At 37.5% G+C, this 25,234-nt stretch overlaps 4 protein-coding genes across 4 annotated transcripts; all 4 read right to left on the reverse strand.

Moving 5' to 3' along the window:
- Positions 323-3,819, reverse strand: LOC104790006 (phytosulfokine receptor 1-like). The gene has a single exon (XM_010515695.2). The coding sequence runs from the start codon at positions 3,490-3,492 to the stop codon at positions 433-435; it is 3,060 nt and encodes a 1,019-aa protein (XP_010513997.1). The 5' UTR covers positions 3,493-3,819; the 3' UTR covers positions 323-432.
- Positions 12,784-14,277, reverse strand: LOC104790007 (F-box protein PP2-B1-like). The gene is made up of 3 exons (XM_010515696.2): positions 13,877-14,277; positions 13,639-13,757; positions 12,784-13,552 (listed from the first exon to the last, which is right to left on the reverse strand). The coding sequence occupies exons 1-3, from the start codon at positions 14,198-14,200 to the stop codon at positions 12,982-12,984; spliced, it is 1,014 nt and encodes a 337-aa protein (XP_010513998.1). The 5' UTR covers positions 14,201-14,277; the 3' UTR covers positions 12,784-12,981.
- Positions 14,763-16,247, reverse strand: LOC104790008 (F-box protein At2g02240). Its single transcript, XM_010515697.2, has 3 exons — positions 15,855-16,247; positions 15,514-15,632; positions 14,763-15,412 (listed from the first exon to the last, which is right to left on the reverse strand). Exons 1-3 carry the CDS (start codon positions 16,149-16,151, stop codon positions 14,998-15,000), a joined length of 831 nt encoding a protein of 276 aa, XP_010513999.1. The 5' UTR covers positions 16,152-16,247; the 3' UTR covers positions 14,763-14,997.
- Positions 19,057-23,749, reverse strand: LOC104793835 (putative F-box protein PP2-B2). Its single transcript, XM_010520257.1, has 3 exons — positions 23,438-23,749; positions 19,571-19,692; positions 19,057-19,480 (listed from the first exon to the last, which is right to left on the reverse strand). Exons 1-3 carry the CDS (start codon positions 23,747-23,749, stop codon positions 19,057-19,059), a joined length of 858 nt encoding a protein of 285 aa, XP_010518559.1.

The raw sequence follows: 25,234 nt of genomic DNA on the forward strand, positions 1-25,234 counted from the left end.
TGGCCAAAAGGAATTCTTATGTTGAAGGCCAAAAGGAATTTTAGCTAACAAATTTAATTAATATTTCTTTATAAAAAAAAAAAAAAAGCAACCAAAAATATCTAAAAAGGTGTAACATAATCAACAGAGAATCCACAAAGCAACTCATAGAATAAATATAAACACACAAAAATTTAATCTGTGTTGCTAATTTAAAATGCTTGAGACAAGTTTCTTCAAGAACTCATTATTTCTGAAAAAACTACAAAAGATTGGGACAAGTCTCGTATATTCAATGTCTGAATCTGAATCATAAATTGAGATTAAATTGGAAAAAGAAAAAAACAGAAAAACGAAGAAACAAATTTATTCTCTGGAAACTATTTAATTACATTGTATCCCAAAAGTATGAAAACCATTCCCTACAAGATATTGTTTTTTTTTTACATTCGTCTAGACATCATCAAGCCAAGAGACTAACTGTTGAGTAGTTGGTCTCTGTTTCGGGTTTTCACATAAACATAAACAAGCAATCTCAAGAACCCGACACATCTCTTTATCTTTCTCTCTACTATAAACTAACGGATCAAAAACCTCACTTGCTCGATTCTCATGCTTCATCTTAACAACCCAAGAGATCAGATCCCTACATCCTTTAGGCTTACACATATCCACCGGTCTTTTATCAGTTAAAAGCTCGAGAAGCACGACCCCAAAACTGTATATATCACCTTTGTAAGTAGCCACAGAGGCTTGCCCGTATTCCGGAGGTATATAACCTAGAGTCCCAACCAAATCCGTACTTACATGCGTCTCGTAAGGACTCATCAGCCTAGCGAGTCCAAAATCCGCTAAATGAGAGTCGAAGTTCTCATCGAGAAGAATGTTGCTAGACTTAATATCACGGTGTAAGATATGAGGATCACAAGCTTCATGCAAGTAAAGTAACCCTTTCGCAGCGCCTTGAGCGATCTTAAGCCGAGTTCTCCAATTCAATAAAGCTGGACCGTCGTTACGCTCGTGTAGCCAGTAGTCTAAGCTTCCGTTTTCCATATACGAATAGATTAAAAGCCGGTCGTTGTTGTAGAAACAGAACCCTTTAAGTAGAACAAGGTTTGGATGTTGTGCTCTCGAGAGTGTTTCAACTTCTGCTTCGAACTCTCTTTCGATCTGGCCGCAGTCTCCAGATAACTTCTTGATCGCAACTTTCTTCCCGTCTGGTAACGTCGCTTTGTAAACCATACCGAACCCGCCACAGCCGATGATGTTAGCTTGATCAAAACTGTTCGTTGAGTCCAAAAGATCATCATATGAGAGCTCTTTATCATTGTTCTGAAACAAAACCACAAGCTTAGATCCCATCTCTCCGTGTTCTTTCCGAGTCATGCTCTCTGATTCTTCTATCTCCGGATCAACTTCCCCTGACCGTCTACGAGAACGCAACACAATCAACAAGAGAAGAGTGAGAAGAAAAACAGAACCAAGCGCGATCCCAACCGCCATCCCAATGTCAGCTCCTTTGCTTCTCCCTGACCGTTTGATCAATGGTCTCTCAGAGCTACGATCCATTGTACTACCTCCAGAACAGGGGAGCCTATGTTCCCCGCATAGATCATTACTCTCGAAGCTCGAGTTTGGAAACGTCTGAAACTGTCCACCAGAAGGGATTACCCCGGAGAGATTGTTAAAAGCAACACTAAACTTGGAGAGAAACGAGAGTCTTTGAAGAGAAGCAGGGATGGATCCTGTAAGATGGTTGTTCGAGAGATCAAGAGCTTCCAAGCTAGTCATACCCGAGAGAGAGCTAGGAATAGATCCTGATAACTCATTCCACTTGAGATCAAACACATGCAGCTTCTTCAGCTTACCAAACTCCTCCCAAATAGGTCCAGAGAGATTGTTATGAGCTAACTCAATCGTTGGCGGGAACCCGAATATCTGATTGTACTGCAACGCCCTCGCGCTCTCGTTTCGTTTCATGAAAAACGGGAAATCTGGAGATGGTTCATTGAACGAGATGTTTCTGCTAGTGAGACTCGGCAACAGAGTTAAGCTCCTTGGGATCTCTCCAGTAAACGAGTTGTTAGATAAATCCAAGTAGAACAGATCTTTGAATTCACCAATCCAGCTAGGGATAGCTCCAGTTAAACGGTTCCAAGAAAGATCCAACAACTGAAGATCATTACTCGAGCTTAACCAACTCGGCATTGAACCAGTAAGCCTGCAGTTAGCCACAACTAACACCTTAAGCTTCTCGAAATGAAGAAGACTCGTTGCGTCAGGTAAAGCCTCTCCATGAAAGTTCAATGTAAGAACAAGAGTCGTCAAGTTCTTGCAATGCTGAAGTATCTCAAGCGCTGAAGAGATGTTAACCAAACTCGAGTTCGATAACGAGAAGTAATCTAAGCTCTGGAAGTTCTTGAAACTCTCTGGTACTTGTCCATGGAAAGCGTTTCGAGCGAGGTTCACGTTCTTCAACCGGTTGCAACCAGGAAGATTCTCAGGTAACGAACCATTGAATCTATTAGTACCCAAATCAAGAGAGTTCAAAGAACTCATCGCTGTGCAATTCAACAGCAAAGGACCTGTTAACGTGTTGTTCCTCAGGTTAAGTAGATTCAAAGTAGGTGAATTCGCCAACGATTTAGGGATTCCTCCGATGAACTTATTGGTCTGACCTAAGAAAAACTTTAACTGAGGCATTCGATAGAAGACATCAGGGATCTCACCGGAAAAGAAATTCAAAGAAATATCAAGACGAACGAGACCAGTGAGATTACCAATACTAGGACTCAACGGTCCAGAGAGACGATTCTCTTGAATCCCTAAAAGATTCAAACTTTGGAGACGAAACAGATCCTCAGGGATAGTACCGGTGAGATTGTTCATACCAAGACAGAGATGCTCAAGGAGAAGGCATTTCCCAAACCCGGGAGTGAATTCTCCGGCGAAGTAGTTCACGGCGAGTTTCACAACCTTGATTTGAGTAGAGTTATGGCAGATATGAGAAGGAAGCGAGCCGTTGAACCCATTGGACGAAAGATTAAGACTTTGAAGAGCCGGGAGATTTATACTTGTTGGGATTTCGCCGGAGAGATCGTTAGAGCTCAAATCAAGAGTCTGTAGATTCGCCAAGTTGAATACCGAAACAGGGATCGAGTCGTTGATGAAGTTGAGAGAGAGATTAAGAACCCTAATCTCATCAAGCTTCCCGAGAGATTCAGACAGCTTTCCCGACAGCTTTTTGTTGCCGAGCTCAAGTTTAGTAACTCTTGTGATGTTTGTAGAGGTTGAATTGCAGGTGACTCCGGTCCAGTTACAGCAATCTGTAGAAGAAGAAGGATTGGTCCAACCATCTGGTTTTGGTTCGAGATTAGCTATGAAGTCACGCAAGGCATCGAGGTCACGTTGATGGCACGTGAAGGTGGTGGTCTGAGATTCCGAGGAGGAACAGAAGAAGCATAGTAGCTCTGTGAGGAAGATGACGATCACACACAAACGATGAACACGCATTTCAAGAACAGAGGAAAGAAGAAGATGATATGTTTTAAGAAAAGTTAAAAAAGGAAAGAACTTTGAGAAGAAGACGAAGATGATGATGAAGCAGTAGAGAATCAAGATTTCTATTGAGAAATCTAATGAGAGGATACGAGATGGGTTCTTTCCATTTTAGATGATCATCAATGAAGATGAAGCAAGAAAGAGAGAGAGAGAGAGAGGGGAGAGAAGAGAGAGAAAAATGGCGACTTTTGACTTCAACACGCTACAGCAAGTAGTGGGTGTTTAAATGCAGGCAAAGTTCTAGAGAGAGAGAGAGAGAGAGAGATAAAGTAGAAGAGTTGTGTTTGGTCTTTTTTCTCTGTTAAGCCAAAACAGTAAAAATAAAAGAAGTCTTTAAAAATTAAGGAAGAAGAAGAAGCTGTGAATACATAAATATTCGTTTTCTTAATGACGGTCAATGAATATTAATCAAAGATTTGTTTAAGTTTTAATACTTTGTGTTTATATTTGCCCGTTATGGAAATTTTGTTAAAGATCCGTTATAGAAAATAAAAATTCCGTGTTTTCTCAATTATAATTGGGTGCGTTTAGAAATTATATGAAGTCCAAATCAATAATTTTGACTTAGGAAAGTCTTTCTCTATTTTTGTTTTTTTGCTTAATCATGCTTTGAATAATAAGTTTGTCTACCCTTGGTCTTCAACCAATAGACAGAGGAAAATTTGGAACAATTAATGAATAATGAAAACGATCGAACGTTGAAAAATAATGCAAAAAATAAAATAAAAAATTATATTATAGTCAATTTTTTTTTGCAAAAAATAACAGAATATTAGAAAAAATTAGTAAGTAAATGTGTTTTTAAGTTTATTGCTTTTTATTTAGCAACTTGTTGAATTTATATATTTAAATTTTTTCTTAATGGGTTTAATTAAAGAAAGATGACCGGCGAAGAAGGGAGTGACCGGTTAGGTCAGCTTAAGGATTTAAAGATGAGGACAAGAGGAAGAGAGAAGTCAAAGCACGGACGTTGACACCTTTGCATCTCTCTTCTCAACTACAATTTTGTTTTTGTTTTTTTTGGTTCCATTAATTATATAGTTTCTTTCTTTGTGGCAAGTTGATAATGAATGAAAATAGACTTACAAGATATTCTTTTATTTACCGATTAAAGCTTCGGCAAAAAAAATCTAGATTTTGCATATTACATGTTATACTCCAAAGAGGAAAGTTATCGACCTAATTGTTATTTGTTTTTTTTTTTTTTTGATAAACTTATTCGTTGGTTAAGGAGTTTTATCGACCTCTTATTTCTTACTCTAGCACACTGATTATGTTAACATACATGCACCATTTCATGTCCGAGTCAATACGTTATATTTCCAATAAAGATTTTTACCCCCGTCATGTATGAGTGATATCAATTTAGTATGACCGAGGAATAGTTTTGTGATTTTTTTAGTAGTAGATCATCATTATGCAATAGTTTATTAATGATATTGTGTGTGAATTGTAAAGATTAAAAATCAAACGCCATTGTGCAAAAATATATATAATAATTTTATACATAATTTTTGGATATAATTTTTTTTAAATGGTTAATAACAACATCAATTTCATCGTTCAAATATTTTTATTCATAGTTTCATATATTTTTTTAAAAAGAGTCAATAACAACATCAATTTCATAGTTCAAATATTATAGCCACTATTATGCAAAAAAATATAATAACATATTTTATACACAATTTCATACATTTCAAGAATTGGTCATTAAAAGCATCAATTTCATTGTTCAAAGATGATATTTTGTCGTTGATAGACTTTTTCTCTTAATAGCGACAAATTTAGGAAGCGTTACTACTACATTTATGTGTAACATTACTAAACTTTTTTGTCGTTAGAATCTGTCACTAATTAATTTGAAAGAATGGAGAAAAGAAACTTACGTCTGTCAGCGTGAAAAATAGATTCTCTTTTAGTTATATATATGTTACAATTTAGTTTATATGTAGAAATTAATAGCTTGAATTTCGTTGGATTGTTTGAAAAGAAAAAGAAAAGGAAGACAAAACAAAACCAAAAAGTCTCACAATTTCTGCCATGATTTATTGCTTAAAGAAAAATAGGTTGTTTACACAACTTTCTTTCATGTTTTACTTGATTTATAAGTAATTGAGGGCAATGTAGATGAATGGTGGAATAAACATAGACATAAAAGACTATATTGCATAATAAACTAATTAGCCTACATTCAAAGTTGGTTTACCATATAAGAAAACACTTATATAGTTTTCCTAGTGTGTGCATGATCTTTTCATAAAGAGATTAAATATTGTTTTACGTAGAAAGTTAAGATACGATTCCATGTTAATAATAAAATATTAAGGTCGATATCTATATAATGAAGGAGACAGTCAAAGCATGTGACATCGACTATTCAACATCTACAAATAATCTTCAATACCATGTGGCTCGTAATGGCTTTCATATAATCGTTAGTCTTCCATCCTGCAATAATGTTTTTTTCTTTTCTTTTCTTTTCTTTCTTTCCGAAATTTGACTTAAGTACGTGGTTTAATAATTTATTTATAGCTGATTTTGATATCATATTAGAAATATAATAAGTTTGAAAAGTATTTAAAATATCACAGAAAACCTTGGTAAAACCATATACTGAACTTATTATTATTATTTTTTGATAAAAATGTAAATATCGTTTCAAGTAATTTAAAGTTTGTTATCATTATTACGAAATAAATAAATACAATTAGATTAAAAATGTTTCGAGAGGGTGATACTAGGGTTTTGCCCACCGGTGATCTTGATGAGGCTATGTTGGATGCGGGAGTTCGAGATCGACCTTCGGGTGATCCACCGGATGGTCAGAAGGCGTGAGTGAGGACTCTCATGGGGAGTAAGTCGGGTGGAATGCCCCTCCCAGAGGATGTGCTTGATGATACTTTTGTGACGGAAATGGTGCGGCTGGAGTTCCCGCATGGTGAGGATGGTGAACCGGTAATTACGATTGGTAATGAGGTTTTGGAGGCAATGTATGGTTTATGGAAAAATTGTATGATTGTGAAGGTTTTAGGGACTCAGGTTTCGGTTTCAGTGTTGACAAGGCGATTGCAGGAGATGTGGAAGCCAGTATGAGCGATGTTTGTGCTTGACCTCCCCAGCCAATTCTTTCTGATCTGTTTTGATGTGGAGGTTGAGTATATAGCGGCGCTAACAGGAGGCCTTTGGAGAATGTTTGGTAGTTATCTTTTAAAGCAAGCTTGGTCCCCTAATTTTGATCCGCTGCGGGATGATATCACCATAACCCCGGTGTGGATCCGGTTTTCTAATTTACCATTTCATGTTTATCATCGCTCAATTCTGATGGCGATTGCGAAGGGTCTAGGGAATCCAGTTAAGGTGGATCTGACAACTCTGAATGTTGAGAGAGCTCGTTTCGCGAGGGTATGTGTGGAGGTGAATTTGAAGAAACCATTGAAGGGGACAATGATGGTGAATGGCGAACGTTATTTTGTTTCATACGAGGGCTTGTCTGCTATTTGTTCTAGATGTGGGATTTATGGTCACTTGGTACACACTTGTCCTCTAAACGTTAAAAGATCGGGAGATGGCAGTTGTACCATTACCGGCGGCTCCTGCGTCCGGTGGTGAGGGTTTGGTGGATGATGGTTTCACGGTAGTTGGGCGTGGGGGTCGGAAATCGGAGCCCGTGGATAATAAGGAAACCTTGCCTAAAGTGAACACGGGTGGCAATCAACGTCAATCTCGGGAAATTTCGATAACTAAGGTATTTGAGAATATTGCCATATCAAATAGATTTGGTGGTTTACGATCAGATTCGGTATCTGGTGGCGGAAGGGAAGTTGTTTCGAATCAGGAGGAGGATAAGGAAAACGCGATGATCAAGGGATCATCAAGTAAAAGGAAGAATGTCTCCCAAGGAATAGAGAGAATATTTGGAGAGAGTTTAGAGAATAAGAAAGATGGGTTTAAAAGGGGTTTTCCAGGAGAAACGGGCCGCCAATGTTAAGCCCAATGAGAGAAATGGACCCAGGCTTAGTGGGCCTAAGTCGAGGATGAAGTCCAATAGACCATCGAGAGGATTGGTGTATGGCCCAAATTGAGAATCCCTTAGTTTGTCTGAATCAGGAAACAGTTAAGGACGGAATCCGATCAATCTGGTCATCCCGGCGGAATGGACTAGTGGTCCGGAGTCGGAGAGTGTTGTCATAACGGGTGGTGATGGAGTGGCAACGATCAACTCGGAAATGGCAGGGGTTCCTGGGAATAAAGAAGATGTATGCAGATCGCTCCGATGGAGGAGGCGGTGGGAGTTAGGGCTGCTTAACAATTTGACCCGGGGATTCGTTTACAAGCTTTCTGTGGAAGAATAATGATAAATTGCTTAATGTGGAATTGTCGGGGGGGGGGGAAATAAACCTAATTTTTGAAGATCTTTGCGGTATCTGTTGAAGAGGTGGAAGTCGGATATTGTCGCAGTGTTTGAGACTCATTCATGTGGGGATAGAGCACAACAGATATGCCATAATTTGGAGTTTGAGAATGTATTTAGAGTTGATGCGGTGGGACAAAGTGGTGGTTTGTGGCTACTTTGGCGTTCGGGCATCGGGGATGTGACGGTGGTGCATTCATCTGATCAATATATTCATGCTAGGATTGTTGATGGTATGGAAGTGTTGCACGTGATTGCAGTCTATGCGGCTCCCTCGGTCAGTAGGCGGAGTGGACTCTGGGGTCAGCTTAAGACAGTTATTCAGGAGATCTCTGAACCAGTTATTGTGGGTGGAGACTTTAACACCATTGTCAGGATGGATGAACGTACAAGAGGTAACGGACAGCTATCTCAGGATTCATTGTCCTTTGGTCAGTGGATCAATGAGTTATCGCTTATTGATATGGGTTTCAAGGGTAATAAGTTTACCTGGAAGAGAGGACGTGTAGCCAACAATTTTGTTGCCAAAAGGCTGGATCGGGTACTTTGTTGCCCTCACTCTCGATTGAAATGGCAAGAGGCCACAATAGCCCATCTACCTTTTCTATCCTCAGATCATGTCCCTGTCTACATTCAGTTGTGTCCGGATATTAAGCATGACCCGAGTAGGCGGCCTTTTCGCTTTGAGGCAGCCTGTTTAAGCCACCCAGGTTTCAAGGAGATGTTACAGAACTCTTGGAATAGTAACTTATCTACTCCGCAGGCTCTTGATGGTTTGCGTGTACAGCTCAGACGGTGAATAAGGAGGTGTTTGGGAATGTACAGTAGCGGAAGGATAAACTGGTGACTGAAATTCAGGGTGTTCAGAATCAGTTGGATATTTGTCAGACAGAGGCCTTGTTGGAGCAGGAGGAGATTCTGCTGAAAGATTTTGCGATAGTTCTAGAACAAGAAGAGTTACTCTGGTTTCAAAAGTCTAGAGAAAAGTGGATCGTGTTGGGTGATCGTAACACTAGTTACTTTCACACCTCTACAATTATTCGGAGAAGGAGGAACCAGGTTAAAATGCTCCAAGATGATACAGGGGCTTGGATCTCGAATTCAAAGGAGTTAGAGGGTTTAGCAGTCAGCTACTATAAAAGACTCTACTCCATGCAGGATGTTGATGAGGTTGTGGTGGCATTACCATCTGATGGATTTGCTATTTTGTCCGGGACAGATATGTCAAACCTGAGTAAGCCTTTTGTCCAGTCTGAAGTGGAGAGATCAATACACGGGATGGGTCGTTTTAAGGCTCTGGGGCTTGATGGTTTTCAACCTGTCTTCTACCAGTCTTGTTGGGAGACGGTGGGAGATTCAGTCTCAAAGTTTGTCTTGCAGTTCTTTGAGACAGGTTTACTTCCTGTGGGTACGAATGATGTGTTGATAGCACTAATTGCTAAAGTAAATAAGCCGGAGAAGATTTCCCAGTTCAGACCTATTAGTTTATGTAATGTTTTATTTAAAATAATTACAAAAGCAATGGTTATGCGGTTGAAGGAGGTGATTCTGCAACTTGTTGGACCTGCACAATCAAGCTTCATCCCTGACAGATTGAGTGCGGATAATATTGTTGTCATTCAGGAGACAGTCAATTCAATGCGAAGGAAGAAAGGTAGAAAAGGGTGGATGCTCTGAAACTGGACTTGGAAAAGGCCTATGATCGCATTAGATGGGATTTTCTCGAAGATACACTTCATGCAGCCCGTTTTCCTGATGTTTGGATACAGTGGATTATGCGATGTGTCAAAGGTCCTTCAATGACAGTTCTATGGAATGGGGAGAGAACAGCGTCCTTCACACCCTCAAGAGGGTTAAGACAAGGTGATCCCCTGTCTCCTTATCTCTTTGTGTTGTGTATGAAAAGATTGTGCCACCAAATTGAGTTAGTAGTGGGTGCTGGAGAGTGGAAACCGATTAGTCTATCGCGTGGGGGACCAAAACTCTCGCATATGTATTTTGCAGATGATTTGATTCTCTTTGCTGAATCATCGGTGTCCCAAATCCGTGTTATACAAAAGGTTTTGGAGAGGTTATGTAATGCCTTGAGGCAGAAGGTTAGCCTGGAAAAATCTAAGATATTCTTTTCTGACAATGTTCATAGAGATAAGATGAAGTTGATTAGTGATGCGAGTGGAATAAGTTCCACACAAGACTTGGGGAAGTATCTGGGGATGCCGGTTCTACAAAAAAAGGATCAATAAAACAACGTTTGGTGAAGTCCTCGACATAGTGGCTTCACGTTTATCAGGTTGGAGGAGCCGAGTGTTGAGTCTGGCAGGTAGAATGAATTTGACAAAGGCGGTTTTACAATCAATCCCTATTCACACTATGAGTACTATCTCCTTACCTAAGACGATTTTGGATGCTCTGGATAAAGTCTCTAGGTCCTTTTTGTGGGGCAGTACTACAAAGATAAGAAAGCAGCACTTACTTGCTTGGGAGAAAGTTTGTAAACCGAAGAGAGCTGGAGGGTTGGGTATCCGCTCTGCTCGAGACATGAATAAAACACTGTTAGCAAAGATTGGTTGGAGATTGTTGAATGATAATTCTGCCTTACGGGCTAGAGTTCTGCGGAGTAAATATAAAGTGCAGGATGTCCATGATCTTTCTTGGCTTACTGCTAAGAGTACGTGGTCATCTACTTGGAGAGGGATCACTTTAGGGATAAGGGAGGTCTTAGTTCCGGGTTTGCGTTGGATTCTGGGTGATGGGATAACTACTCGGTTTTGGACAGACAAGTGGCTTTTGGAGACTCCTTTGAGTGAGAGTGTTTTGGTACCTTTACCAGCAGAGTTTGATCAAATCCGCGTTTGTGATGTTTGGAGTAGTGGAATGGGTTGGCAACTGGATAATATTCTGCCCTATGTTTGTGCTAATGTCAGATTATGCCTTACAGCAGTTATGGTGGACACTGTTACAGGTGCTTCTGATAGATTATCTTGGGGGGAAAGTCAGGATGGGAGATTCACGGTTCAGTCTGCATATTGTTTCATAACTAAAGATATTGTACCGCAACCAGATTTAAGTGCTTTATTTGCTCGCGTATGGCAGGTCAGGGTACCAGAAAGAGTGAGGCTTTTCCTTTGGCAGGGAGTTCACCAAATCTTAATGATGAATATGGAGCGAAAGCGTAGGCACCTGTGTGATAATGGGATTTTTCAAGTGTGTAAAAGTGGTGAGGAGATGATCATTCACATTTTGCGAGACTTCCCTGCCATGTCAGGAGTTTGGAACAGGTTAGTGCCGAGACAAAAAAGAGATGCTTTCTTTCAAAAAACCTTGTTTGAGTGGGTCTATGCGAACTTGGGAGATCAGTCAGTTGTAGGGGATTGCCAATGGTCCACGGTTTTTGCTATGACTGTTTGGTTGGGTTGGAAGTGGAGATGTGGTAATGTTTTTGGTGTAATGGGTAAATGTCGGGATCGGGTGAAATTTCTGCGAGACATTGCTAAGGAGGTGTTCCAGGCAAATTCAGTGACGAGCCAAGGGCATACAAGACCAGGTAGGGTGGAGAGGTTGATCTCATGGACCTGCCCAAGGGAAGGCTGGTGCAAGATTAACACGGATGGGGCGTCTAGAGGGAATCCCGGATTAGCATCTGCAGGAGGAGTTATGCGATCTAATACTGGTGATTGGTGCCGTGGTTTTGCCTTGAATATTGGTATATGCTCCGCACCTTTAGCAGAACTTTGGGGAGTTTACTACAGTTTGGTGATGGCATGGGAGTGTCAGATGAGTTGTGTAGAGTTGGAGGTTGATTCTGAGGTGGTTGTTGGTTTTTTACAGTCATGAATAAGTGATTCTCATCCGCTGTCTTTCCTAGTGCGTTTGTGCTATGGCTTCCTTGCAAAGAACTAGATAGTTTGAATCTCTCACATGCATAGAGAGGCTAATCGTCTAGCATATGGATTAGCTAACTATGCGTTCTCCCTACTGCTTGGTTTTCATTATTTGGATGTTTGTCCGGTTGATTTACATTCTATAATGTTAGCAGACTCTAATGGGACTGTGACATTATAGAATATTCTAATGGGACTGTGATCCCACGGCTTGTTGGGTTTTAAACTTTATTTCTTTTTTAATAATTTGTAGGAACTTATTCCCGTACGGCCTGCCAAAAAAAAATTGAAAGTTTGTTTATATGAACATCACTCTTGCTTTGTCACAATTTCAGTCTTCTAATCACTAAAACCCAAGCTTGAGAAACAAAGCCCATAACTTTTTTTCTTTCTTAAAAGCCTTCGAAGTTAGATTAGACTTTTATGAACCCACATTTACTTGCTTGGGTTTTATATTCTTTACATCACAGAAAGCCTTCTCATCTTTTTGTTTTGGTTTTTCTCAACACTTTGTTCACAAGAGATCAGTTAGCTTCACCGAACTATATATTTTCCAGGCGTGATCATGAAGATGGTGGTTAAGACTTAAGAATATGAACCTTATATATTGTTTAGATTAACATGTGAGTTCAGAGATCGCTAGATAACAAATTTCATAATTATAATGAATCTACGAGTTTTAGAAACTGTAATGAATTTTGGTAGATTAGTAAAACTGGTGACTGATTTATACGAGTTTTGTTGATTGATGATGAGTTTTTATAAAATTATGATACTTTAATATGCAACCAAATCGTGGATCGAACATATAATGCGTGCTTCTGTTAAATAATTTGTTTTGGCAAAATTTAAGAAAAATTGAAATTGTGAACTACAACAACAACCAGTGCACAAAGGTCTGTATCGTGGCGAATGTGTGAATCGTGGACACATGTTGCAGCTATCATAAGACTAAAAAAAGAGTTGTATATATTGAGCTTTGAAGTGTAGAATGAAGACTCAAAAATATGGCAGACATAAGAATTATGAACCATCTTACTTCTTGCTATTCAGATGTTAATTCACAAGAGATACAACTCTCAAATCAAGAACTCCAGACTGTAAGTAAACTCAAAGAGACATTAAAAGACAAGATTTTAGATCAAATCAGTTTCTTCTTTCAGGCCTTAACTCAAATCCCTGAATAATCAAACCACTCTTCCAATGTCCATTCTCAGTCTCCATCATACTAATCTCAATCTCATCACTGTCTTCATCACAACCTCCATCATTGATGTAAAACTTCCCAAGCTCCACTTCACTCCACCCATCTCCTCTCTCCTTTATCTCCTCCACATTCCTCCTATCACTCTTCCTCACTCCTTCATCTTCTTCTTCTTCCTCTTCTTCATGTTCTCTCCAAGCCCCACGCATCCACGGCCGCCTCATCCTAAACGCTCTAGAAACCATCGCGTACGAAATCCCCGAGTAACCAAAATCGCTGCGTGAGTCCTCCACCCCACCGGATTCAAGAAACACTGATCTCTTGGTAGCTTCTTTGCCCACAAAACCAACTCCAGCTTCCACAGGTACAGAATCAAACCCGTATGATCTATTATGCGCCCTCTTGAACACTACGTAAACCGAGTAATGTGTCCCTTTCGATAACAATCCGCAACTTATCTTCCCACGAACCTCAAACCAACACACATTACGCAACTCAGCCACTTTCTCAAACCTGAAAAATTCAAATCTAAGTAAACAAACTTTGCAATAGCACAATTTCAAGAAACAGAGAGAAAACAAAAAGATGAGAACTTTTACTTAGACTCGGGAACTGTAATCCATCGCCAATAAGCAGAAGAATCTCCCCAAACGATCTTCAAATCCATAGCTGATAACATGTAACACTTCTTCCCACTAGCTTTCTCCAACCAAAAGCTCTGATTTTTTTCCCCAAAAACAAACAAAATCAGACATTTATACAACAGAATCATCAAATTCAAAGGAAAAAAAGCAAAACCCTGATTCCAAATTCCCGAATCGGATTCAAATTCGTTACCTTTTTGCCATCTTCAATCAAAACAGAACCATCAGCGAGAGATAAAAATATCTCTTTCTTCGACAAATGATCCGCCGATCGAGGAACAACAAGTGACGAGTGCTCCGGCGGAAGAAACATCTCCCAAACAAAATCAGACTGAGCCGCCGATTTCACAGTTTTCGAAACCGAAGCCACAACGCAAGCGTCTCGTGGACTAGTGTGTGATATCAGCATCGAGATACAATCTTCCGGCAATGTATCGAATCGTGTCGTCACAGCGATCTCTTCGCTCCGTCTACTACTACTCCCTCCTCCTCCTCCGCCGCTGTGAATTTGCTCCATACTGTATTTTTTGGAATCTGAGAAGTGTGATGTTATTTATGAAGCGGTGTGATGATGTGTTGTGAGCGTGTCAATGAAGTGGATATTTATATCGGTAGGCTCGTGATTCGCGAAAGACTTAGAGGTTAAGATTTTAAAGTGAGATTCCTATAATACCCTTATAAGTAAGTGTTGAAGTCTTCATAATAGAATCTCGAAAGTTTTTTTTTTTTTTGGAGAAAAGGTTTGGTCTTTATGAAATCAGGCAAAGCAAGTGACTTTGTAACGTGTTTAACTTACCTATGAAGTCTTTCTTTATTACTTAATGAGTTAATGACGAAGAGATATGTGTTTATTAGAATTATCCCGAAGTTAAAATCTTTATCAAGATTCATGTTTATAAGATTTTTTTTTATTCATGCATGTGTCATTCTATTTCTAGCTAAGTTAAGTCTGTAAAAGCATTGTAGATGATAAGAAGATGATAAAAATACAAATTGTTCATGCGATGAATAAAAATCCAAAATAAAAGATAAATTACTTCTCTTACTCCTCCTTACTAAGTAAACAAAAAGCATACAAAAGATGAAATAATATAGACAAGTCTCTATACAAGTTTATTCATGTGAGAAATGATTAAATATATATATGAATATATCATACATAATCAAAAACTCAGGTTCACACACATTACAATCCAAAACGTTAAGAAATCATGTTACAATACAACAAAGTTTTTCATCACTTGCTCCATTAGATATAGAACTGAGGCAAACAAACATAAGCCAGAATCAAATCGGTTTTACTTTTAAGGGTTTTTAATTTGTAGGGCGGAATTCGATTCCTTGAATGATCAAACCTCGTTTCCAATAAGGTGACTTGATCTCAATAACACTCAACTCAACTTCATCACAACTTGCTTCGTTGAAGAATTCACCTAGCTCAGCTTCCATCCACCCATCCTCTCTTTCCTCCGGTTTCGTTACATCTCCCGTTTCTCTTTCTCCCCTACGAGCCCGAGGTCCAACAAAATATATGAATCTTTTAGAAGTTTCTTGTCCCACCAAACCAACTCCAACTTCTACCGGCAAATGCCCTAATCCAGGACATCGGTCTTTAGTCTTGAACACAATGTAAGCCGAGTAACGAGTTCCAGGAGTTAGCACACGAGTGCTTGTCTTGCCACGAACCTCAAACCAACAAACATTGAGAAGCTCTGCTACTTTTTCAAATCTACATCACAACAATATATTCTGTGAAAATCATCATCGTCATCATCATTGCCAATTCCGAGATGTCTATATTACAATCAAACGGGTAAAAAATGGAGTTACCTAGCTTCAGGAATTGAAATCCATTGCCAATACTGAGGACTACTTCCCCATGTGATCCAAAGTTCCTTTGAGGATAACATGATACACCTTTTCCCACTCGCTTTATCTAACCAAAAGCTCTTTGGTTTTGGGAAAGATAATTAAAAAAAAAATAAAAAAAAATAATAATTAGAAATTCAAATCTACACCAAAATGTTCCATCGTATCAAGAATATTATGAAATAAAGTTTTCAATCAAATCCTTTTTCCATAATTTATCTAACAAAACTCAATGATTCAACACATGAAGTTCAATTTGAACCCTATTCTGATCATTGTTCTATGACAATATATAAATTTACCTTTCTGCCATCTTCGATTAGAACAGGATTGTGACAGAGAGCGAGATAAAGCTCCTTCTTCGATGCAAAAACTGGCGATGGAGGAATCAGAGAGGAGTAATCCGGCGGAAGAAACTTCTCCCATACGGTATAGGAGTTAGCAGCCGATTCAAAGGTTTTCGAAACTGATGCAGCGACGCACGCGTCTCGTGGACTTGTGAAAGAGATTATGTTAGAGATGCAATCCTCCGGAAAGCCATCAAAAGGTGATGGCCCGGGAACAACGATCTCTCCACCTGTATGATTTTGCCCCATCATCGATGATCGATCCGTGTCTTTGATCAAAACCTCGTTTGTGTTTATAGATTCCTCGTGAGTTCTCTCTGACTCTTTCAAAAACTCGCCTCTGTTGTCTTAAAAAGGAAGAATATGATTCGTGTAAAGGTAATGTCGTGTCGTGTCGTGCGCAGATATTTTGCAAAAAGTTACCCTTTTCGCGTCATGGTTTAATGTTGGTTAGTTGGTTTTGCTCAGTGGTGGTTATGAAAAATTATACACTCATAAACTAATAAACCAATTGAACCGACTATGATAGATTTTTAATCATTTCATTGTTTGGCAAAGGTAAAAGTGATTTTATGATTAAAATGCTCTTTTTAATGTGGAGATTTCCAAAACGCCAATTTTTCGAATATACATTTTCTCTCGAAAAGTTTATCAATTAGTTTTTTTTTAATTCATATACGACATCACTAATTTGGTGTTTTGTTTTACATCAATGGAAAAAAAATAAACTTTTAAAAAATTATTAATTTATCAATTCTAACAAATTAAATTGTTATAAATAATTTTTTTGACATACAAATTGTTATATGTAATAAGTACGATAGTCAAAATATAATTTTTGAATAAATACATAATTCATCAACCTTATTAGTTATCATATTATACGCTAAAAATTTGGAAAAGAAGATTCAACAACAATTCTATTTTAAATCCATTAACTCAAGAAATAAACCAAATCCATTAGAGAACTCTTTGTGTCAAACATATATATATATATATATATATATATATATATATATTTTTTTTTCATCTATTTGTATGAAAATTTGGATGATTATTCTTCTATATATTTAAGATATAGATAACTAAATACATATTTTTTTTACTTTTAATATGTTGAATTATTAAATTCACCGATGTTTTATTTGGATCACAAAATAAAAATTATCAAAATTTGTGTCTAATTTTTTTTTAAAAGAATTCTTTCAAGAATGTCATACCACTCTATTAAAGATGTTTATTTTTTTACCTGTAAATGAGATTATTAATTTTTTTTAATGGTAACTGTGTTTTAAATATTAGTATATATGCACTTAATGTTTTTTTTTTGGCTTTTTAATGAATGGAGCATATATTTTTATTAACTATTCAAATATATGTATTTGTCGTTAAGTGAGTTTCAACTTTTGTAATTAAGATGTTTACTTTAGATTAATTCTTTTTACGTTTTTCTTTTTAAATACTATGTTTGACTTACATATCTCTCCTGTTTATCTTAGACAAATGTAGTTTCGCGTGACAAGTTTTGCTTCTCATATTCTTTTCTTTGAGACTAGATAAGTTTTTTCGTCAAAAGAAAAAACATTTTGTTGTCTCCAATTTAGATGGAATTTTTCCTTGTAAAATGATTTTGACTTATTCATTTTATTGGTTGTTATATTGGTTTTGTGATAGACCAAGACCAAGTTGGTGAAGATTTCATTCGAAAATGATCAGAATAATGGTCGTTGCTCTTTATTTTGAGAATTTTTATTTTTTAGTTTTTTTTCCCGATCAAATTTCCTTATTATTTTTATTCTTATCTTTTTTTTCTTCGTCGTCTTAATTTTGCAGATTATAAATTTTTGAAACAATTTGTTTAATTAATTTACTCACCCATGTCCAAGATATCTTGCTTAATTAGAAACATGCTCTCATCTACTAAACAATAATTTTTATTAGAAACTAATATTTTTATGTCGCTTAAAGATTATCGCGTTGTTAATATTTTTTTTCTTTGAACAAAGATTATCGCGTTGTAAATAATCAGCTATTTTTCAGTAATTTTATATTCAGTTGTACATTTGAGGTATAAATAAAGCCTATTGTTTTACAATGTAATAACCATTTGTATTCAGTGACAAAAACATAAACATATAAATCACTAAATAAAACCTGTTTGTGACTTTACATATCCACTTGACGTAAGAATTAGAACTTAGAGATATCTTTATTACTAAGTTGAAATAAAAATTAGACATGGCTAATGATAAACCAATTTTGTGTTATATTTTTTCACGTTTAGACATTAAATTTTTTATATGAATTATAAAACTCGACAAAAGGAATTAGCTACATGACATTTTTTTCTATTTCATTCGGATTCTTCTTATGTTGACTTGCGAGAACTAACATAATTTATATGGTCATGGTCAGAAATTTCTTGTTTCTCGATTTGACTTAATATTTTTAGCCATTCAACATTAGTATCAAATAAATTCAGAAGACGAATCTGCAGGAAAATGTAAACTTTATTGATTGGATCATATGATTCTTTTACCATTCAAGTAAATATTCCTATATGAAGAAAAAAAGAAGCACTGATTATATAGAAAATACATATCCAATGAATGACATAAGTGTATTGAACACATAACTTATGTTAATCCGTTTTTTTCTATCAGAAACGGTATGTAAAGTGTGGAAATTAACGAGGCATATATTTATATCCGTGACCGTGAGTGATGATCTTTACTGGTTAAGACTTATTGTCATACTCCGATCATAGTCTTCAAAGATATTCTGGAAAAAATATAAAAACAAAAAAGGAAGTTTGCCTTTTATCTAATCACTCAAAGCAAGTACCTTTTGTTTCGTGTTTATTTTTGTGAAGTCTTGAGAAAATTATATAATCAAACTTTTTAGTCAGGAAAAGTCAATATAATATATAAATTGAAGAATCTTTGTTAAGATCTGTGTCATGTCTACAAAATTTATATATTTTTATTCGATTTCATTTGTTGAGTTTGTACATGTGATCAGAAAGATAAAAACAGAATACACAAACGAGCAGTCCAAAAACATATAATACCTTGTGTTACAATGCAGCAAAGCTTTTGACTAGCTTTAGAAGCAAACAAACATAAACCGGAATCAATCATGGAAACCGGGTATTACTTTACTGGATTTTCGTAGGGCGGAACTCTATCCCCTGAATGATCAAACCGCGCTTCCAATAAGGAGTCTTAGTCTCAAGAACACTTGTTGCAATATCATCACAACCTGATTCATTGAAGAATTCACCAAGCTCAGCTTCCATCCATCCATCATTTCTCGTTTTTGGTTTCGTTACATCTCTCGTTTCTCTGTCTCTCCTTCGATCCTCGGGAGGCCCAACAAAGTATATGAATCTTTTAGAAGATTCTTGTCCCACTAATCCAACTGTAGCTTCTGCTGGCACATCCCCCAGATTAGGGCATCTATCCTTTGTCTTAAACACAATGTAAGCCCAGTAACGAGTTCCAGGAGATAGGTATTTAGTACTCATGCCCCCTCGGACTTCAAACCAACACACATTGAGAAGCTCTGGTACTTCTTCAAACCTGCATGCGTGTGCAACATTTTCCCCATCATCATCATCATACTTGTGTGATTACAATAGATTTGAGTGTTAAATAAAAGGAGTAACCTACCTAGCTTCAGGAAGTGAGATCCATCGCCAATACTGAGGAGTATTAACCCATGTGATCCACATATCTTTCTTCGGAGATAACATGATACACTTTTTCCCATACCCTTTCTCTAACCAGGAGCTCTTTTATTTTCCAAAAATAAAATAAATAATTAAAAAATCAAAACAATTAGAAAAATTCAATAGATACATTAATTATAACTTCTGAAATCAAGTTTTCAAATCAAATCCATTTCACCATAATTATCTAACATAACTCGTAATAACATATATATGTGTTGTAAAACACTTAGTGGACTCCATAGACCGGCCCGTTCACAGTCCATTAGGACATGGCCATACGGCCCATATACAGTCCATTGGTTCTTGGCCTTACGGTCCATGTTATGTATCTCTAGGATTTAGGCCCATTCGTCCATGAGACTTAGGCTTGTCGGTTTGGGCTTTGGCCTTTGTACTCTCTATATATATGTAACCTCTATTCATTATCATTAATAAGACTAAGAGATTTCATCCTAAACTCTCTAGTTTCATAACACGTTATCAGCAAATAACGGGTATAGCAAGCCTAAGTAAAGGCTACGGCCAGACATATATTTTATGGCACACATTTTGAACTAAGTGTTGCATTATAATCACCCAGCTCTAAGAGAAGCTTATTGAGCCTTAAGGACATTCATTTGAATGGTTTCCATATTGAAATAAAGGGTGAAGGAAACCAAGAGTTCCTATATATATTACTAAAATCACCCAAGGATCTAAAGAGAATCCTAGAAGTCTATACCTTGCACTAGCCACTGGTTTTTACCATGCTAAGATTAATATAATAGAGGCTAATATGGCAATGAACGAAATGTTCAATAATTCACTTTATGGCATGACCGGATTGGCCATCCGTGTTTCTAACATGATGCGTATGTTGATATTAAATAAAATTGGCACACTCCTAAGAGAGAGAAGAGTTATCCCTACAATCTCACGTGTGTAGCATGTACACAAGGGAAACTCATTTATAAGGCCATCACCAGCAAATGTAACTAAAGAAATTTTCCACTTAAGACTATAAGTCTAGATAGTGCTGGTGAATTTATATCCCAAGCGTTTAATAATAATGGTATGTCCATGGGGGGGAGTGTGGACCACCCTGTGGCACATGAACATACAGAGAATGGATTAGATGAATCCTTCATTAAACGCACTTAATAAATTGCTCGACCATTACTCATGAGGTCGAAGCTTCTTGTGTCGGCTTGGGGACACACAGTACTACATGCAACAGAACTTATACGCATCAGGCCATCTAGTGAGTATAAATATTCCCAAATGCATAACGGGTCATAAGCCAGACATATCCCATCTAAAATAATATACGGGTGTGCCGTTTATATTGCATCATCACAGAGAACAAAGATGGGACCTCAAAGGAGGATGGGAATATATATTGATATGATTCTCCCACCATTGTTAAGTATCTTGAGCCAACTATGGGTGATTTATATGTGGCCAGATACACGGATTGTCAGTTTGCTGAATCCGAATTCCCTACATTGGGTGGAGAGAAAGACAAGCTGGTCAAAGAAATATTATGGAATCAAACATCCTTAAATTGGCAAGATCCTCGAGATTGTACATTTGCAAAAGCTAGCTATTCAATTGCCAAGATTCCTTTAATGACCCAAAAGAGAATTATGAAATCGTACATACCAGCTTGTAATGCACCAGTACGTATTGATGTTCAAAAGGAACACAATAATCAAGTTGCTACAGAGTCTAAATAGACCAATATGTTCCATAGAAAAGAACCTTCGGAAATCTAAGAAAGGTGCAAATAAAACCGAGGTTAAGGAAAGAGTATAGACATGGCCGCGGCAAATCCTAAGGTACCAACAATGAGGTTTGGGACGCTAAACCTCAAGGTCCTTAAGGTATTAATAATAATAAGAGCTCGATATACTATATCATGTCTAGAATAAAATGGAACTGCAAAGATGTCGACATTAATGAAATAATTGCATGCAAGGTAGCACTTGAAGTAAATGAGGATCAGAAACTCACGTCTATATTAGAGTGCACTCAAAGTAAAGATTGGCTAAAATAGAAAGAAGCCATTGACGTGGAGTTAAACTCTTTAAAGAAGAGAAATGTGTTTGGTCCGACCTTAAGGACAACACTTGATATAAACCAGTTGGACATAAGTTGGTCTTTGTAAGAAAGAGAAATTAGAATAATGAAAGCGTGAGATAAAGCACGGCTTATAGCACAAGGATTCTCTCAAAGACCAGGAATAGATTATGAGGAGACTTACTCCCTGTGATGGATGCAACGACTTTAATAAGTCTGGCTATAAAAGAAAAACTGGATTTACGGTTAATGGATGTTAAAACCGTATACTTACATGGTCCACTGGAAAATGAAATGAGATTACCAGAGGGTATAGAGCTCAATTATAAGAGTGGTTCTCGAGAAAATACTGCATAAGGCTAGACAAATACCTTTATGGACTGAAACAAAGTGGGTGTATATGGTACAATAGATTAAGCAAGTACCTAGCCAAAGAAGGCTATAAAATGATCCCATCAGTCCATTTATTTATAAAGAAGTTTGCAAACAAAGGATTTGTGATAATAGCAGTCTATATGGATGGTTTAAACATCCTTGGAACCCCTGGTTAAATCGCCCAAACAAGTAGAATTTGAAAGACCTAGGCAAAAAAAGAAAAATTCTGTTTGGGGTTACAACTTGAGTACATAAATGATAGAATCCTTGTGCATCAAATGGCATATACAGAAAAGTACTCAAGAGTTTTAATAAGGACTAAGCTCATCCATTGACTAGCCCAATGCTTGTAAGGAGCATTGATTTGGATAAAGATCCATTGGTCCAAAGAAGGACAATGAGGAAGTTCTCGGTCCTCAAATGCCATACCTCAGTGCTATAGGAGAATTAATCTTGGCTAGCCACACTAGACCAGAGATAAGTTTTGCCGTGAACCTCCTAGCAAGAATTAGTTCTTATCAAACCCAAAGGCACTAGAGTAAAATTAAGTATTTATTATGTTACCTACAAGGAAGGTAAGATTTGGGTTTATATTATACTAACTATAACAAAGAAGGTTTTAGTTGGTATTGTTGATGCAGGTTATAGCAAAGAAGGTTTAGTGCGTTCTGTTCGATGACTCAACATATATGGACGGATAGCGGCATGGACGACAGCAAAGAAGCAACGGTCATATATGAGGACAATTCGGCCTGTATCGCACAACTCAAGGAAGGTTACATCAAGGGAGATCGGAAGAAGCACATCTTACTGAAGTTCAAGTGGTGCAAATTCAATCATGCGACAACTCAGCCGATCTCTTCACCAAAGCATTGCCGACATCAACGTTCAAGAAGCTCACGCACAAGATTGGGATGCGGAGGCTTCAGGACTTGGAGTGATGTTTGGATCAGGGGGAGCAATGTGTGCTGTACTCTTTTTCCTTCACCAAGGTTTTGTCCCATTGGGTTTTCCTGGTAAGGTTTTAATGAGGCAGCATCCCCTAAGCACATTGCAGCGATCCCATCCAACATAGGCACGGTCATCTCGTCCAAGGGGGAGTGTTGTAAAACACTTAGTGGACTCCATAGACCGGCCCGTTCACAGTCCATTAGGACATGGCCATACGGCCCATATACAGTCCATTGGTTCTTGGCCTTACGGCCCATGTTATGTATCTCTAGGATTTAGGCCCATTCGTCCATGAGACTTAGGCTATGTCGGTTTGGGCTTTGGCCTTTGTACTCTCTATATATATGTAACCTCTATTCATTATCATTAATAAGACTAAGAGATTTCATCCTAAACTCTCTAGTTTCATAACAATATGTACCTTTTTGCCATCGTCGATTAGAATAGGATTGTCGCATAAAGCGAAATAGAGCTCCTTCTTTGATGAAAAAACTCGCGATGGAGGAACTAGAGATGAAAAATCCGATGGGAGAAACTTGTCCCATACGCTATCGGATTGGACAGCTGATTCAAAGGTTTTAGAAACCGTAGCGGCGACGCAAGCGTCCCTTGGACTAGTAAAAGATATTATGTTGGAGATGCAATCCTCTGGCAAGTCATCGAACGGTGAAGGCCTGGAGACAATTGCTACTCTCCCTCCGTTTCTTAAGTCAACGCTTTGTTTGTGGCCCATTTGTCCCCTCTGCCGCTAAAATATTCATTAAAAAAGAAGACTCGTTTTAAGTCGTCAACTCATATTTACGATAGACTACCCTTCTTTGCATCAGTGTGCACGTTAAAATTATTGTCTCCTTCCGCCACGCTCCATGTGTTTAACGTCGGTTTTGATTTTTAGTATATTCTAACTAAGAAAACAAAACCATATAATAAAATCATTGCAACATTGTTAAGGAATTGTCTTAAGTCGCCTCTATTGTTAAGGAATATCTGACTCTTTCTAAGTTAACTCCGTTTTTATCAAGGAATAGATTAATAGCAAATGACTCAAACTAGCCTCCTTGTAAGTTCCCCTTTCACGTTGCATGTTATTTTTTATTAACTGTTGCATGGTTGGTTTATTTTTGTAAGGAAGCCAAATTTACTATTGGCTTTGGTTTGCAAATTTCTAAGTGAAATCATGATTCACCTAGAGAAAGTTAATTACGCTAACAAAATTAATCTCTTTCCCTAAGAGAAAGTTGAGAAACAATAAAAAGTTTTAACTTGCTTCTTAGACAAGATACACGTATGTGATCCAAAAACAGAACCGGGTAATTTTCAAACCGTTCTTCCACACAGTAAACCGGTATTACGTTTTGGTAGGCCGGAATCCAATTCCTTGAATGATCAATCCACGCTTCCAATAAGGTGAAGTAATATCTACAACACTCAATTTCGTCACATCCTCCTTCATTGAAGAATTCCCCAATTTCTGCTTCTATCCATCCATCGTCTCTTTCCTTTGATCTCATTAGCTCTCCCTCTTTGCCCACTTTTTGATTTCATTCATCGAAGCATATGAATCTTAATTTTAGGAGGTTTTTGTCCCACCAATCCAATTCCAACGTGTATGGGTAAATCGCGGAAGCCCTGACATCCAGTTCGTGGAGAGAGGATTCGAGTATTCATCCACACTATAAGAAAACATGCAATTTACGACTGCACTTATAGTCTCTTAGTAGTCGTTAAATCAAAAATTACGACTACGTTACGACTAATCACTGTTGTCGTAAAACGTTAGTCGGTAAAAAATTCAGTCGTAAATTAGTCGGTAAATAGCGACTCTTTTACGACTAATACACGTAGTCGAAAAATTAGTCGTAACATCTTACGACTGTTTGGTGACCATGTTACGATTAATAAAAGTGTGAGCAGTCGTAGTGTACATGTAGTCGTAAATTAGTCAGTGAAAATTTACGACTATTTGATGACAGTTTAACGATTACTGCGATGTGAAAGAGATTAGTTTGAGAATAGTTGTGATATAGTCGTTAAATGTAGCGACTACGTGGCTACTACGTGACGACTATTTGATGATTGTGTTGCGACTATTTGACGACTGTGTTGCGACTATGTAAAGCCAGATTTAATGACTATTTGAAGACTATAGGGGTTAAAAACCAGAATCTTTTTATTTTTGTTTTGTTTATAATTCGAATTTATAATCAAAAAAAGCCCT

Source organism: Camelina sativa, chromosome 6 (genome assembly GCF_000633955.1).
Source record: "Camelina sativa cultivar DH55 chromosome 6, Cs, whole genome shotgun sequence".
Lineage (NCBI taxonomy): Eukaryota > Viridiplantae > Streptophyta > Magnoliopsida > Brassicales > Brassicaceae > Camelina > Camelina sativa.